At 35.1% G+C, this 17,999-nt stretch overlaps 1 protein-coding gene and 1 long non-coding RNA gene across 17 annotated transcripts in view; one reads left to right on the plus strand and one right to left on the minus strand.

Annotated features, from left to right (window-relative positions):
* Window positions 1-414: 414 nt before the first annotated feature.
* LOC111332157 (neural cell adhesion molecule 1) overlaps window positions 415-17,999 on the minus strand; it is a 35,759-nt gene continuing 18,174 nt past the window's right edge. For 3 of the 15 annotated variants that reach the window (XM_088727543.1, XM_088727537.1, XM_088727539.1), the window contains 7 exons: window positions 16,814-16,888; window positions 15,679-15,717; window positions 12,111-12,185; window positions 10,969-11,007; window positions 7,558-7,764; window positions 6,464-6,494; window positions 5,150-6,350 (listed from right to left, as the gene is read on the minus strand). In XM_088727543.1, coding sequence (XP_088583669.1) covers window positions 6,326-6,350; window positions 6,464-6,494; window positions 7,558-7,764; window positions 10,969-11,007; window positions 12,111-12,185; window positions 15,679-15,717; window positions 16,814-16,888 — 491 coding nt within the window. In that variant the 3' untranslated portion in view covers window positions 5,150-6,325. Of the gene's footprint in view, window positions 2,025-2,142; window positions 2,174-3,079; window positions 3,266-5,149; window positions 6,351-6,463; window positions 6,495-7,557; window positions 7,765-10,968; window positions 11,008-12,110; window positions 12,186-15,678; window positions 15,718-16,813; window positions 16,889-17,999 lie in introns of those variants that run through there. The other 12 variants (XM_088727540.1, XM_088727542.1, XM_088727545.1 and 9 more) reach the window with 8 other exon arrangements.
* LOC148727406 (uncharacterized) lies at window positions 10,966-16,930 on the plus strand. 2 transcript variants are annotated; one of them, XR_015989560.1, is made up of 6 exons: window positions 10,966-11,172; window positions 11,930-12,204; window positions 15,803-15,882; window positions 16,136-16,204; window positions 16,633-16,749; window positions 16,838-16,930. It is a non-coding gene; the product is annotated as an uncharacterized LOC148727406 (long non-coding RNA). The 2 variants fall into 2 exon arrangements; XR_015989559.1 differs by lacking the exons at window positions 10,966-11,172; window positions 11,930-12,204; window positions 15,803-15,882 and having other exon boundaries at window positions 15,917-16,204.

Consider the following 17,999-nt stretch of genomic DNA (forward strand, 5'->3'; position numbering starts at 1 on the left):
GTTTGACATACATACATACATACATACATAGGTTAATTGACCACTCCCCATAGGGGCTTTACGGGGCCACCTTCCACCCATCCCACCCAGGAGAGGACATCCACCACAGTAATCTCATACGTGGGAAATTAACGTCTCCTACCCCCAACTCAGCAGAAGACGGGGCCTACGGTTTATTCGTCCTTATCCGAGAAGACTAGAATATCTATCCATTTCTTGATTATAGAAAGGTAGCAAATTCTCCTCGCTTATTTTAAGACCACGAGTATTGGTCCGACCGGGGCTCGAACCCTCGACCTCCCGCACATCACAATCCGGCGCTCTAACCAATTGAGCTAACCTCTGTAAGTTAACTGTTGGCTAAAGAAGGGGGAGGTTGTCGCTTTAACTGAATTTACTAAATAGAAAAGTAAACACACTTTGAAATATTTTACTGTAAGCTTTTCAGCATTTGCTGTTACACACACTTGATATTACAAATCATAACAACAAAGAGAGAATTAAGCAGACGAAAATGAAATAAAAATTCCCTTATTTGTAGTTAAGCTTAAAAGTTACCATTCCACTAACAGTAAATTCTTTAAGCCCCCCCTTTTAGAGACAGGAACTTCTTTGAAAAAAATCTCACCACTCTCATTCTTAAATAATGTCATCTTTTTTTTTCAGTGTGAAATTGTCCACTGTGTAAGTCAGTTTGTCACAAAAGTGGAACAAGCTGAAACAATTGAAAAAGATAACTTAGTTTAAAAAAAAATAAAAAAGCTAATCGCGCGGATAGAAGTACAAAGAGGGATAAAAAATTTTTATTGTGCGTGCTCATTGCATTCGAAAGATGTTTGACTTAGCTCAAAAATTCTTCAGCAATGGAGAAAAACTTTCGGTTACGAGATCCTTGTAGAGTCACTGAGCATGCGCACAGAACCACTTATCACAGACGTTCTATCAACTCTGAGGATCTCCTGGTTTTGGTAACTTTCCTTCCAAAAGAACTTTTGAAACCTCTTTCAATAAGAAATCAAAAAATTGTTTCTTAAAATTTATACGGATTACTCTGAGAAATTTATGCTCTAAAGAGAAAAAAAAATACCAATGATAAAATGCCTATTTCAAACGGTGTCATTTCTCAAAATTATATGGACACAACAAGCTTATATGAAAAATTATATTAACTAAATGGAATATAATTATAAAGTATTTAAATGCAACTGAGATTGCGGCAGAAGTAGTAAATATAAGACCAAGACCATAGTAGAAAACCATGAATTAAATCGTTTAAACTGTTAAAAATAACCCCTATTTTTTAAGTCCCCTTTTGCATGGAGCAGGGTGACCTTATCACTAGGGTTTCCCAGGGGCCTTCCCCACTACAGTTCGCTTTACATGCAAGATAGGTTTACCTGGGGGTAGGGTTACCCATAATTAGGGTTATCCTCCCTCCGAGTAAAAAAGAAGAGGCCTATATGATAGCAATCAACCTTTCTTAAGCTGGACCTTGAAGATGATGCACTAGTGATTGAAGAGAGTTAAAGTAGCTACGAAGGCAACGGGTATGGCACGTGCGATACATTTCACGCGCTGAATCGGACTGCTTCTACGTCGCAAGAATTGCCCATGAAACTTCATGGGCGATAACTGCGCATGCACCTTACGTTTTATTCTTTCCAGGGCCCTATCCACGAAAGAGTGGGTCAAATTCTTTTCGTGGTAAACAGCAAAACATTTCTTAACGACACTACGAAAATTCTTTGTTTTGGGTAGTTTGACAAGGTAGGCTAACTAAGAGAGAGAAACAAGCATTTTCAAGTTCATATATATGGATTAATAAGGATCTAAATTTGTCTTCTGTTAAAGATTAAAGGCTAAACTTTTCTTATTTTGAAGTTGAAATACGATCTTAGATATAATTCTCAGCGTTGCCATCGTGGTTGCTTAAATCCCCTTCAAACTTCCAGCTACACCGCTGATATTCCGCTGACATTCTGAAATGCAGGCTTGCAAACTACACTTTTTCGGTTATTGGTTTCCTGGAAGATAAATTGTTGACAAATAAGATTTAAAGCAAAAACCAGACACCGAGACATAAAAACTTAAACAGTAAATAACAAACAGTGACAGTAACAATAAACAAAACATTGCTCTTACTTTTCCATTTCTGTGGCTTTCCCATCCATATCTGTATTGGTAAATGGAGGCAAATAATGTTGAGAAATAATCTACACAGTTTTCAATAAAAAGCGAAAAAACAAAAAAACAAAGAAATTGGCCTATAAAACCAAAATGCAAGCAAAGAAGGGATATATGTTGAACGATTTTTTGAGTCAATATCTGGTGCCCTCCAGGATATTAACTGTAACATCTGTTTATTACACGACTCGGGAAGTCAGAGGGCCAATAACTAAAATCAACCAATCAAAATGCTCTATTGCCGGTCAATATTCTCTCAGTATTGAACCGGGCACTGTCCCGAATGGTCCCGAATGGTCCCGAATGGTCCCGAATGATACCGCACTTGTGTCCCTTTGAACTTCAGTCGTGTAATAAATCTCTTATTAACCAAGCTTGCTCGGGACCGTACTGGAAGAATATCGGCCCTCGGTCTTTTTTGTACGGACCTCGCTGCGCTCGGTCCGCACTGTCAAGACCTCGGGCCGATATTCTCCCAGTACGGCCCTCGCGCTTGGTTAATAAGATATATTTAATAAAGAGCCAGTGGATGGCTTCCGAAATTGATGATTTTGAGTTTGATTTTTTAAGTTTAATTTAACTATTCGCACTGGGACTTATAGTTACATAAGGCAAGACAACATTTGTTAAAATTTGTAATAAGGAATTGCAACAAAGAAATACTGCAAGTGGACAGCGAGAGCGAAAAGCAAATACACGAAACCGTTTTTAAGCGCGGTATCCGAAATGTACCGGTGACTTGGTCACGCTTGGTTTCAGCTTTGCTTCTGATTGGTTAAGAGTGGTGCAGGTTTTCTAGACCAATCATAGCGCGCCTGGCAACGCAAAAATAATATGATCCCATATTACTTTCGACGCTTAGACGAAGATTCTTCTTTGAAATAATTCAACTTACAATCGCCTTTCTTTTCAGCTCCTCCTCCGCCACCGCAAAGGGCCTGTTGACAACAGAAGAATACTCCGCAGTTGTTGAAGAAGCAACAGAAAAGATCGATCACGATAAGAACGATAAGAATGATAGCGATCACAATGCCAGCAATGGCGCCTGGTCCAAGTTTGTTGACAAGTGCTGCGATTGTACCTGAAAGATTTAGAATAAACAACCATGTCATTAGAAACATATTGTAACCGAGCGAAACTAGGATTGATCTCGCGGATGAAATAATGAATTGATTCTTTACAGAGTATCTTTCCCGCTCAGATTGGAAGAACGGTGTGTCTAAGTGTGAAGCATCACTGAAATTTTCAGCGCTCTTCAAATAGAAGGTGCTTTTACATTCATTTATACAATGAACAGGAAGGTCAGTTTTACGAACTGCCTTTCAGTACTTTGTTTTCTAATTATATGTTCCTTTTTAGGATTAACTGAAGTCGCAGGAAGTCGTCTGTAAAGAGCTCTTTGCTGGAATTCTTTCGAAGCCCTCACTTGCTACAGCATATGGAAAATTTTCGCAATCACTTTCTGAACTGCGCGCTGATTGGACAAGCGAAAGAGAACAGTTTTCGAATGACGTTAGCAGTGCGTTGGTCAGATGATAGACTCAGGGCAACGACCAATAGCAGCACGTGTAGTTTTAAATTCATTGGATAAATGATGCTAAAACATCTTAAATTCTAAAAGAGGCAGATGATGAACCCGCCGTGATGAGAAACTCTGCCAACACCCATAGCCCCAGTTGGATAAAGCAAGTCTTGCAAATACATAATCGTGTCTGATAACAAATGGTACGTTAAAATCCTCAAAATAGTACTAAATATGCTAAGTACACAAATAAATAACAAATGTTTAAATATTAGAAAATAACAGTAATGTTGTAATTAAGATACTCCTCGGTGAGTCTGGTGTTAGAGTTAGATGTGTATGTGTGACTAAGATCAATGAATTAATTAAACAACATTTACTTACAAATTTTGCATGTGTGTGGAAAAAATACCAGGTGCTAACGACGAGTTAAATTTTCATGAAATTCAGGTTAAACAAAGTTTTTTTATTTTATGCATTTGGTGGTGGTTAAAACAGAATTCGTACATTTATGGTTAGGAAGCTAAATTAATGAGTACCAGTTATGTTTTCATATTTGGTTAAATTCGTTTCCTTCTAAAAACAAATTATTGAAAAATTTTAAACCTCTTTGAACTCCCAGCGTAAACATTTTCCACCAAATACGCCTTTCGGTGGAGCAGAATGCTTTGGGAGCTTATAGAGCCAGATAATACGCTTGTCTTTAAATGGAACTTACCTGGTATTTTGTACTGTCCTTTATAGTTCCAATTAGCTGAGGAAACTAGCGGCATTCTTTTTTTCCCCGGTTTGGAATTAGTTTGGAATATCATAGGTCTTTGGGGAAGGAGTTTTCGCAACATTTTCGTGTATTAAAGGTACAGTGACTGATTATTTTCAATTCTGTACATGTTAAATGTTAGTCTCCTTTGTTCAAGACAAACCGTGAGGCCATCAAGCTAAATAGGAGATGTGCTAATTCGGTCATCTGCGTTAGGAAGGTTTTTACTTAAAGCTTAGATTTTGTTAGGGTTAGAGTTATCATCTTCGTGTTGCTTGTATCATGTTATGTTGTGAGAGATTTCATTTTCAAAAAAGAGTTTAACTGTTTCCAGGTATGATTTAACGGCAACATGTCCATTGCGCTTTTTGCATGTCTACCCATGCTTGAGTGAGTGATGTACAAAGCGCAAAGTGTGATGTATCGTGAAGTTTATAGTGTGAACTGGTAAACAATGCGAGGTGCAATGTTCGTGCGCATGAAATGTGAAATGTTACGTCTTGGATGTACTAAAAAAAATCAATACCATAGAATTAAACAACTTTTTAGACTAGACGTTGTTGAATTTATCTCAGTAATGACATTTTGATACGTAATGTGAAAACCCTAATTGTCTGATACGTTAATGAGCAGATGTACGGGCTGTAGAGTTTCGCGAGTGTAGAGAAAATACATTGTGAAAATCGTGTTTGGAGGTAAGTTTATTTTATCCTTATTGAAATTTTTATTTCACACATAGATATGCGACAAATGATCACATGAAAGCCTGTTACCTAACTGAATTGTCAAAGTACGCGCTAGTCACAAGGTTAGTACAGGAATAACGGTATTTCGTGCCTAGATGCACTAAACAGAAGGCCTTTAAGCACAACACTACATTACCATCTGAAAAATTCGATGTTTTACGAAAAAAAGACAATACTACAACTATCGTGCTAAATTCTGAAAATTATATGAAGTGTATTTCTGACTAAAATCATCGCATTTAACAGCGTCTTCATTCTTTAAAGCTTCTTGATTTAATCTTTTCATGACTGAAAAATGCAGTTCTACCCTTCCATTGAGAAAAAAATAATAATTGTAATATTAATCGTGAAGTTATGCGTTAAACAGACATATTTAACTTTTTATATATTAATGTACCGAATGGAAAACGTGAATTCCTCAATCACAAATATTTTAACTTATAATTACTTTCAAAAAGAGAGAGCTATGAAGTCGTTTGTTTTAGAGTCTGAAGGGTAGTCAGAGGAAAAGAATTACCATTTTAAGTCGCAGAAGGTAATTTAAAAGTTCCCATTTGTATTTAACGAGAAAATTAGGTCTCGTAAAAGTCTTTTGCGCGGTGATGTGCTTTTAAAAGACCATTAACTGTAATTAATTATAAGAAAACGTTATCGAATTTCGAGGCCTCATTCTTTTTTGCGCAATCTACAAATTATCAATAGTACTAAAATGTCCAGGTTTCTCTGATTTAAACTTAAGTGTGTTAGTTAACTCTTCAAAGAGAATAATGCACAATGAACGAAAACCTTTCGACTGAAAGGGTTAAGTAACAATTGTGAAATCAAGGGAAAAAATACAACATACAGAAGTTTAACAAAGGAAAAATAATTTATACGCAATAGCAAAATAGTAGCTGCGTTAGCAATAAAATATAACATCAAAATGGTTCGCAACCGCCACTATTCCTCATAAAAACGTTCTCAACGATATCTTTCATCGTCTGTTAATGTCACTAATTAACTTTTTATTGAAGTAACAAAGCGAATGAACTTGAAAAAGTAAAGAATTTCGCTGGTGTCCCTGTAACCGCGCCGATGTTTACCGCTGACATCAACTGAACGCTGGCTCAGTAGTTACACACTTTCCGGTAATGGTTTCCTGAAAAGGTAGAGAAATTGATTTAGAAAACATAACGTAAATCACAGATTTTTTATAGTTGAATAACTCAAATCATGAAAAAGATAAAAAAAAATGAGTAAGACAGTACTCACTTTTCCATTTCGGTAGCCTTTCCATCTTTATCTGTTCAAGTGGGAAAAAGGAGAACATATCCTCATTACTAAACTTCCAATAAATATAAATCGTAGCTAAGATTTGCCTTGAGTTAAGTTTTAATTGACCTGTTGTGTTATCGCAGCAGTTATCAAGAAGCTGAAAAGTTCGAGATCTGAGATGACGTGACTCGAGAAAGAGAAACTTGTTACGCATCGTGCTCTGTCACGCAACGTGCTCTGTGAGTGGGGAAGGGTCACGGGCGTTACGTGACGACCCCGGACGACGACTTTCAAGGGAGAGAGCTCTAGAGATATATAAATGGCTCAAGTTATGGAGTGTTGAAAAACGCAAGTTAAGGGAAGTGACCTAAAGTTCGATATCCAGGGGGAGGAGGATGGGGGTCCTACAGAAATGACACAAAGCTAATATCCAAGTTTACTTTATATAGGTATGTTTTAACGACTTTACCGGGTGTGACTAGACCCGGAAGGGTTAGTGCGAACGGAACACAAGGTCCATGCGAGGCACCACCCCTCCCCCCAATTCACCCTGGATAGACAGTGCACAGAGATAGACCACAACACCGGGCACTACGTGCCCTACTCTTTTTGAGGAGTGTGTGGGTTCTTTAACGTCTCACAAATTTAAATCACATATAAGGTCTTGTGAGACAGGACCTCCATTTATCGTCCCTATCCGAGAAGACTAGAAAGTCTAACCGTTTGCAGATATTATTACAAAGGCAGCACTTTCTACTCAGTTATTTAAAGACCCTGAGTGTTGGTCCGGCCGGATTTGAACTCTCGACCTCCCGCACAACAGTCCGGCGCTATACCAATTGAGCTAACCGGGAGGCGTATGTTACATTTTTCAAGTTCATTATTTGCAATCTGCGAGAACATTCGTCGTTCCTCTCTTTTCTTGCTACTTTTTCGGATATTCATTCCACTTCGGTGTTCTTTTACCTTAGTTTACGATTATTTCAAGGGAAACAACGTTTTTCAGTGAAGTTAGTTTGACCAAGAATATCGTAACATATCTACTTTACCCAATTAAATTTGCTTTATAGAATTGTCCCGTTCATACTTACAGTCGTCCTTTCCAGACTTGACACCTTTATCGCCGCCGCCGCCCCCGCAGAAGGCCTGGTGACAACAGAAGATGATCCCGCAGGAATTGAAGAAGCAACAGAACAAATCGATGGTGATCAGGACAATAAGAATGACTGCAACCACTATGCCAGCGATAGCACCCGCTCCAAGGCCTTCCTGGGTACGAGCTCCTACTTTAGGATCCACTACATTAAGAGAAACGAACCAAACAAAATATTTCTTCCCCGTTCAACTAGAAAGCGGCCTCTCTCATGCACAGCCACAGCATAACCACTCTTGTGAGACCACAGCATGCTCACTCCATGCATGTTAACCATACTGAACTCTCCGTTAATAGAAAGTCGTTGAGGTTAGTACGTTACTAAGTTCACGCCCCGTCGAAATAAAGAATAAAAAAGTCGATGGAAAATGTAATAAAACCGAATTCCTTCCTGTGATCATCTTTTCTAAAGGTCCAGCATTTCAGTCAACACTATTACCGACAGAACTGCATCTTGGGAATTTTCATAATGGCGGAAACCCGAAAATTTCCCACTGTACAGCTAAGGTTAATTTTTTATTTAATTTTTTATTTTTTCGTGTTGTATTGGCTCATGTTTATTGCTGGATAAGCTATACTATGCTTTCAGCGAGCTATATGAGGTATCTCAGAGGGTTTTTTGGAGGGTAAAATGCTGATACGAAAATTCAAGAAGCTGATTTCGAAACTTTGTTGCATGCATATTTAAAAATTATTTTAAAACGCACTTAAATATGTCTACTACTTCGATACGCAGTAGCCTTAAAGGATTTCCTAATACTGATATCGCAAAATCCAAGCTCTAAAACAGTTATTTGTTGCGATAAATTTTTTTAACATCTAATAATTCTCCTACAATTCGGTCAATTTTGTTGAAAGGTTAGGTTTGGTTTGTTACAATGTTTGGTTAGAAGATATTGTTAGTGTGACGTTAAGTTCGCCAATCGCTGTTTTTGTTCCGAGAATTTGTTATAAAACTCTGCCTCTTGTTTCATTTTGATCGTCAAATAAATTTTGAATGCTAATTAATCTTGTAGTGAGGCTTAGTTTTTAGATCCCTAGCAGATTGCCAGGGCGTAAAAAAATTTAAAAACGCAATGGAAATTGAAATAGTGAAGAAAGCAGCTCGTGATGAATCCTGAGTGAGAGCACAGCTAGGTTTTGAGGATGCCATGGAGAATTTCCAGAAAGTGAAGACGGATATGGCAACTTGCTGAGGACTTCGTAGATAGTTGAATGATGGTTCTCATAACGATGTCTTCTTTGCCATCAGAATAACAAGCTGCTAATTCATGTCGAGTTGATGTGAGATGTCACAGTATCTCAAAGAATTTAGTTCAAAACCAGCATAGGAATTTATGTCAAGCTTTGCTTGTTTGATTTTGAAAATTAAAAGTTACAAATTTTTCAATGTGATTAATTTCAAATTAAAGTGGAAGATTAGATGCAACCTTTTCGCAGTGTATCAGTTGACTACTTTGTATATTATTTCTTTTCAAAAACACAGACTTTTCAATGTTTGAATATTGCAAGTTTATAACAAATTCCTCAGTATTAGTCAAATGGTTAGTGTTTATTACATGATGATAGAGATTTAATCTTTAGGGTTAGCATGTTACAAGATTTTGAATATTTTTGTGAATAGTTAAAATGTCAATGTTTGCATTTTTTGTGGAAGAAGTAATGCTGGATATGATTTCAATGATTTTGCTGGGATTAATTTTCTGTAAGAGGTATATTTGGGTGGTTTTGTAGTATTTTGAAACCTCTTCGGCTACTGTGTATCTAACAACTTGAGAAAGGAGGTAATTAGAATCTATTTTGTAACACAAGCTTCACATTAATTTAAAATGATCTTTTAACATTATTTCTAATTAACTTTTTAATCCGGCAAAAGATTAGATTACACTTTGTCAACCTAATGTCAGCTTTTGAGATACTTTTAAGGTGAAAATTAAAATATGAGAGATTAAAAATGAGCTTAAACACATACTTCAGTTTGATTGAAGCATTAGGAGCTGTTTTATAAGCCAAGGGACCTACTGATCATTAGTTTACATAGTTTTGAAATGTTGATTGCAAACATTTATTTGAATTTTTCTGCATTACAGAATCACTTTCATGGATTTATAACAATCCAAAATCCTCGATATGTAATTATTATAATGTCTGAAAAGCACTATGGATTCCTTTAATAAATGTACACATGAAACATGCCCTAAGTATAGTGGTGGTTATAATAGATAAATTGTGACTAACCAGTGATTCTTTAAATTTGGAAGTTAAACTTTTTGAAGTGTTTACTCTTACATACCAGTGCATGTTATAGGCGGATTTATGCTGATGTCATTGTTTACATTTTTGCTCATTTGCATACGGCTTTGCGTAAAGAATAAAGCATGTTAGATACAAATTGACTTCAGGCAGCTAAAGAGCTAGAAAACCTTAGTACATGGTGAAATTTTTAGCTCTTTGGATGTAATATTCAAGGAGAAATAGTCCATCAAAAACTGCAAAATTTCTGAGTGGCAAAAGCGCTAATGAGCTCATACATTCTATGTAAAATTTTGAGTTTTTAAACCCGTGTTGCACAAAAAGTATTCAATGCATCAGGCTCGTATTCATTGGCTGAGTCAATCGTACTTTGACCTTTCGATATTCAGAACTGAGTTATTTTTAGCTCCATCAGAAACTGAATTGCTTATGCTAATGAGGCAAATACTGTAACAAGGATTCCCCTATTCCTTATTTGCCATAGTGATACTTGTCTGAAATTTTATTTTTAATGGATTGCTTTCGTTTTGTTTAATTTATCAAAATCTTAAGGAATGTTTTGAGTCAGATCTCAGCTACCCCATGAAAGGTCATTTAATGTAAAAGATTGAAAGCAGATTCAAAATTTTGTAATTTTTGCTGTTATTTGTTTTGGTTGCCAAACCATCCTGGAGTCAATTTGTTTGTTATGCTTTATTTGCCCTTCTCTGTTGTTTTTTACTCAGCTCATTAACTCCCAAGGTGTGATTATTAATTCTCCATTCTTTAAATTTCCTTGCAAAGCAGTAACAAGAATTTGGTGTTAGATCAAGATAATAACATCCACCCAATAGGCTTGAGTATTCGCATTACTTGTTTGATGGATAATGAATGGACATTATGGGAAGAAGTTATTTGTTAATAATTTCTGGGAGTTTAAGGGTTATTAGGCCGACACTTTCAAGAGAATTTCTCTTTGCACATTTCTGTACTGTGGAACGTACAGTAACCCAAACAACTTTGTGGCAGTACGTGAATCAATTAACTTTCTTTCCTTCTGATCAGTAAGCCACCCCCCCCCCCCTCTTAAATTGTTATATTGCACCGGTTAACTTACTTGCTCGAGGAGTAGTTAGTGTAGTTGGTTTCACAGAAGCTATAAGCAGATTAAAAGAAATCAGGAACATTAAGAGACTCAACATTAAACTTTCACTATCATCAAGAATTTGTTATTTGGTTAGGACAAGATTATTGGCTAAAGAGGAGATGAGGAGTCGAAATTCAGAGTACATGAAGAGCATTTCAGAGGATTGAAAGTGAGGTAGGTTGAACGATGAATTATATGAATGCCATTTATGAATGGATGTTGATTGATGAAGGTGGCAAACAGGAAGCACCCATCATTATAGGAAAGACTCAACATATCACATTTTTTAGATTTTGTTTTTTCTGTCAATTCACCTTTATCAGTGTCCTATTGGGGCAGACAAATTGTGTCACTTGCATCTGATGACGGTACTTTTTCTATAGAGGCTAAACCTTTTCTTTTTTGTATTTTTCTTCCAATGATTGAGGTCTTTTGGTCAAATCTTATTTGTTGCTCAAATGAAAATAACACAAGTCATAAAGTAAATCTAGCCAAGGTGGGAATATTGTCTTGATAGCACATATGTGTCTGATTGTTTCTGTTCTAGCCACCATCTTGATAAATGTTGGCATGTTTTCCTTTGAACTCATATACATGGATTTCAAGAGAATGGGGGTAAAATGTGGCTCAGAAGTAAACTCCTTTTTTAATTGTCCCAAACACTGATTGATCATAGTAAAAAAAAGGTTTTGGTGTAGAGGCTCTGGATAATAAGGGAAAAAATTTGCTACAGTAGGAAAAACGGTTTTGTTGGCAGGTTTAGCACCAACATACACTTTCAGGAGAATTTGGGTACAATCTGAAAGTCTTCTTGAACAAGTGATCAAAGTAATGGAAGTAATCAGTCTTTCTTTCTTTAGATTTCTGTCTTTAGCAAGCCAAACTAACTTTTGTACCTGTTTATGACATGAAAATCTTTGCCATTTTTTAGGTTACAATGCCATTGCAAAAACCTTGAAGAAACACTGTGTGTATCTGATACGTGTATGTCACATGGAAAAGATGCTAAAGGAGTGTAGTGTAATATTTTTGAAGGAGAAGAAGACTTGTGAGTACGCATGTATTTCAGTTGTTGGCGCATGGAAAAGGGATCACAACATCCAAAGACTTACGTGGTACTGTTGTTTTCAATTCAGAAACCTTCACAGTAGAAGGTGATTTAGGAGAACGAGGATGACTTGGAGTAGCTATAACAAAGCTTCACAGGTTAGTGTTGCAGAGCAATGAAAAATATTCAACAGAAAAAAAAACTATATTTCATGAGACTATATATGATTGCAACCTAGAGGTTGAAATAGAAATCAGTATTGAAAAGCAAGTATTAATGCCAGACTGAAGTAAAAAAAATGGTTAATGCAATGTAATTCCTTTTTCAAAAGTACTTGTAATTCCAAGTAACCTATAGAATTTTTGACGATATATTGGATAAAGTAAGTCATTAGAGACTCTTGCAAATTAATATTCGTGAATTTTACTTTACAAAATAATAGATGAAAATTGGTATGAATTACCGGTTTAGTTTTGGAAATGTGGTAGTAGGTTATAGTCATGATGTTATTTAAGCTTAGCTTTACCTTTGAGCACAAAAGACAACACAACTAGGTCACATATATATGTGGAAGTTCAAGAAAGAAGCAAAATAAAAAGATATGATGATTTGAAATCAAGAAAATACTTGAGAGAGACAAAAAATTAATAAATGTTTTGGGTTACAACCTGTGAAAGTGGTACAGACAAAATGAGACTATTGAGAACATTTAATTGCTTTTACTTTAAAAGTTATGTTATGTTTGACTTTTGATGTTTCATGAGTAGGGATGCTTGGACTTGAATTGATGATATAATGTAAATCACTGTTTTCATAAATAACTTATTTTTAAATTCAATGACTTTTTAATTTGGGTAATTGCTTTTTATGGCAGCTATATCTTTAAAACTTTAAAACTAAGCTTGTATCTTTGCTTAAATAACAAATTAGAATTTAGTAATTATGGATAACTTTAGATTTTCAGCTGTCTACCAATTCTTGTGAAGTCAATTCCAGCACAGCAATATTAGATACGCAGTAGCCTTAAAGGATTTCCTAATACTGATATCGCAAAATCCAAGCTCTAAAACAGTTATTTGTTGCGATAAATTTCTTTAACATCTAATAATTCTCCTACAATTCGGTCAATTTTGTTGAAAGGTTAGGTTTGGTTTGTTACAATGTTTGGTTAGAAGATATTGTTAGTGTGACATTGAGTTCGCCAATCGCTGTTTTTGTTCCAAGAATTTGTTATAAAACTCTGCCTCTTGTTTCATTTTGATCGTCAAATAAATTTTGAATGCTAATTAATGTTGTAGTGAGGCTTACTTTTTAGATCCCTAGCAGATTGCCAGGGCGTAAAAAAATTTAAAAATGCAATGGAAATTGAAATAGTGAAGAAAGCAGCTCGTGATGAATCCTGAGTGAGAGCACAGCTAGGTTTTGAGGATGCCATGGAGAATTTCCAGAAAATGAAGACGGATATGGCAACTTGCTGAGGACTTCGTACATAGTTGAATGATGGTTCTCATAACGATGTCTTCTTTGCCATCAGAATAACAAGCTGCTAATTCATGTCGAGGTGATGTGAGATGTCACAGTATCTCAAAGAATTTAGTTCAAAACCAGCATAGGAATTTATGTCAAGCTTTGCTTGTTTGATTTTGAAAATTAAAAGTTACAAATTTTTCACTGTGATTAATTTCAAATTAAAGTGGAAGATTAGATGCAACCTTTTCGCAGTGTATCAGTTGACTACTTTGTATATTATTTCTTTTCAAAAACACACACTTTTTACTGTTTGAATATTGCAAGTTTATAACAAATTCCTCAGTATTAGTCAAATGGTTAGTGTTTATTACATGATGATAGAGATTTAATCTTTAGGGTTAGCATGTTACAAGATTTTGAATATTTTTGTGACTAGTTAAAATGTCAATGTTTGCATTTTTTGTGGAAGAAGTAATGCTGGATATGATTTCAATGATTTTGCTGGGATTAATTTTCTGTAAGAGGTATATTTGGGTGGTTTTGTAGTATTTTGAAACCTCTTCGGCTACTGTGTATCTAATAACTTGAGAAAGGAGGTAATTAGAATCTATTTTGTAACACAAGCTTCACATTAATTTAAAATGATCTTTTAACATTATTTCTAATTAACTTTTTAATCCAGCAAAAGATTAGATTACACTTTGTCAACCTAATGTCAGCTTTTGAGATACTTTTAAGGTGAAAATTAAAATATGAGAGATTAAAAATGAGCTTAAACACGTACTTCAGTTTGATTGAAGCATTAGGAGCTGTTTTATAAGCCAAGGGACCTACTGATCATTAGTTTACATAGTTTTGAAATGTTGATTGCAAACATTTATTTGAATTTTTCTGCATTGCAGAATCATTTTCATGGATTTATAACAATCCAAAATCCTCAATATGTAATTATTATATTGTCTGAAAAGCACTATGGATTCCTTTAATAAATGTACACATGAAACATGCCCTAAGTATAGTGGTGGTTATAATAGATAAATTGTGACTAACCAGTGATTCTTTAAATTTGGAAGTTAAACTTTTTGAAGTGTTTACTCTTACATACCAGTGCATGTTATAGGCAGATTCATGCTGATGTCATTGTTTACATTTTTGCTCATTTGCATACGGCTTTGCGTAAAGAATAAAGCATGTTAGATACAAATTGACTTCAGGCAGCTAAAGAGCTAGAAAACCTTAGTACATGGTGAAATTTTTAGCTCTTTGGATGTAATATTCAAGGAGAAATAGTCCATCAAAAACTGCAAAATTTCTGAGTGGCAAAAGCGCTAATGAGCTCATACATTCTATGTAAAATTTTGAGTTTTTAAACCCGTGTTGCACAAAAAGTATTCAATGCATCAGGCTCGTATTCATTGGCTGAGTCAATCGTACTTTGACCTTTCGATATTCAGAACTGAGTTATTTTTAGCTCCATCAGAAACTGAATTGCTTATGCTAATGAGGCAAATATTGTAACAAGGATTCCCCTATTCCTTATTTGCCATAGTGATACTTGTCTGAAATTTTATTTTTAATGGATTGCTTTCTTTTTGTTTAATTCATCAAAATCTTAAGGAATGTTTTGAGTCAGATCTCAGCTACCCTATGAAAGGTCATTTAATGTAAAAGATTGAAAGCAGATTCAAAATTTTGTAACTTTTGCTGTTATTTGTTTTGGTTGCCAAACCATCCTGGAGTCAATTTGTTTGTTATGCTTTATTTGCCCTTCTCTGTTGTTTTTTACTCAGCTCATTAACTCCCAAGGTGTGATTATTAATTCTCCATTCTTTAAATTTCCTTGCAAAGCAGTAACAAGAATTTGGTGTTAGATCAAGATAATAACATCCACCCAATAGGCTTGAGTATTCGCATTACTTGTTTGATGGATAATGAATGGACATTATGGGAAGAAGTTATTTGTTAATAATTTCTGGGAGTTTAAGGGTTATTAGGCCGACACTTTCAAGAGAATTTCTCTTTGCACATTTCTGTACTGTGGAACGTACAGTAACCCAAACAACTTTGTGGCAGTAAGTGAATCAATTAACTTTCTTTCCTTCTGATCAGTAAGCCACCCCCCCCCCCCCTCTTAAATTGTTCTTTTGCACAGGTTAACTTACTTGCTCGAGGAGTAGTTAGTGTAGTTGGTTTCACAGAAGCTATAAGCAGATTAAAAGAAATCAGGAACATTAAGAGACTCAACATCAAACTTTCACTATCGTCAAGAATTTGTTATTTGGTTAGGACAAGACTATTGGCTAAAGAGGGGGTGAGGAGTCGAAATTCAGAGTACATGAAGAGCATTTCAGAGGATTGAAAGTGAGGTAGGTTGAACAATGAATTATATGAATGCCATTTATGAATGGATGTTGATTGATGAAGGTGGCAAACAGGAAGCACCCATCATTATAGGAAAGACTCAACATATCACATTTTTTAGATTTTGTTTTTTCTGTCAATTCACCTTTGTCAGTGTCCTATTGGGGCAGACAAATTGTGTCACTTGCATCTGAAGACGGTACTTTTTCTATAGAGGCTAAACCTTTTCTTTTTTGTATTTTTCTTCCAATGATTGAGGTCTTTTGGTCAAATCTTATTTGTTGCTCAAATGAAAATAACACAAGTCTTAAAGTAAATCTAGCCAAGGTGAGAATATTGTCTTGATAGCACATATGTGTCTGATTGTTTCTGTTCTAGCCACCATCTTGATAAATGTCGGCATGTTTTCCTTTGAACTCATATACATGGATTTCAAGAGAATGGGGGTAAAATGTGGCTCAGAAATAAACTCCTTTTTTAATTGTCCTGAACACTGATTGATCATAGTAAAAAAAGGGTTTTGGTGTAGAGGCTCTGGATAATAAGGGAAAAAAATTTGCTACTGTAGGAAAAACGGTTTTGTTGGCAGGTTTAGCACCAACATACACTTTCAGGAGAATTTGGGTACAATCTGAAAGTCTTCTTGAACAAGTGATCAAAGTAATCAGTCTTTCTTTCTTTAGATTTCTGTCTTTACCAAGCCAAACTAACTTTTGTACCTGTTTATGACATGAAAATCTTTGCCATTTTTTTAGGTTACAATGCCATTGCAAAAACCTTGAAGAAACACTGTGTGTATCTGATACGTGTATGTCAAATGGAAAAGATGCTAAAGGAGTGTAGTGTAATATTTTTGAAGGAGAAGAAGACTTGTGAGTACGCATGTATTTCAGTTGTTGGCGCATGGAAAAGGGATCACAACATCCAAAGACTTACGTGGTACTGTTGTTTTCAATTCAGAAACCTTCACAGTAGAAGGTGATTTAGGAGAACGAGGATGACTTGGAGTAGCTATAACAAAGCTTCACAGGTTAGTGTTGCAGAGCAATGAAAAATATTCAACAGAAAAAAAAACTATATTTCATGAGACTATATATGATTGCAACCTAGAGGTTGAAATAGAAATCAGTATTGAAAAGCAAGTAATGCCAGACTGAAGTAAAAAAAATGGTTAATGCAATGTATTTCCTTTTTCAAAAGTACTTGTAATTCCAAGTAACCTATAGAATTTTTGACGATATATTGGATAAAGTAAGTCATTAGAGACTCTTGCAAATTAATATTCGTGAATTTTACTTTACAAAATAATAGATGAAAATTGGTATGAATTACCGGTTTAGTTTTGGAAATGTGGTAGTAGGTTATAGTCATGATGTTATTTAAGCTTAGCTTTACCTTTGAGCACAAAAGACAACACAACTAGGTCACATATATATGTGGAAGTTCAAGAAAGAAGCAAAATAAAAAGATATGATGATTTGAAATCAAGAAAATACTTGAGAGAGACAAAAAATTAATAAATGTTTTGGGTTACAACCTGTGAAAGTGGTACAGACAAAATGAGACTATTGAGAACATTTAATTGCTTTTACTTTAAAAGTTATGTTATGTTTGACTTTTGATGTTTCATGAGTAGGGATGCTTGGACTTGAATTGATGATATAATGTAAATCACTGTTTTCATAAATAACTTATTTTTAAATTCAATGACTTTTTAATTTGGGTAATTGCTTTTTATGGCAGCTATATCTTTAAAACTTTAAAACTAAGCTTGTATCTTTGCTTAAATAACAAATTAGAATTTAGTAATTATGGATAACTTTAGATTTTCAGCTGTCTACCAATTCTTGTGAAGTCAATTCCAGCACAGCAATATTAGAAAAAAACTTTCAAACCACATTTACCACCAATGTTAATTAATCTTCCACAGCAAAACTTAAAAATTTAATCAATTTCAGTTGTGTTCTAAATAGAAGCAAAAAAAAAAATACATGGAAAAGATCCAAGAACAAGCACTACCAACATTTCTATCTTGTAAAACCGAATCACAAAGACAGTTAATTAACTCTGAATACCTAGACACCCACACCAAGACATAGATGTACCACACCAACACAAGAAA

This window comes from Stylophora pistillata, chromosome 7 (genome assembly GCF_964205215.1).
Source record: "Stylophora pistillata chromosome 7, jaStyPist1.2, whole genome shotgun sequence".
In the NCBI taxonomy this organism is placed as follows: Eukaryota; Metazoa; Cnidaria; class Anthozoa; order Scleractinia; family Pocilloporidae; genus Stylophora; species Stylophora pistillata.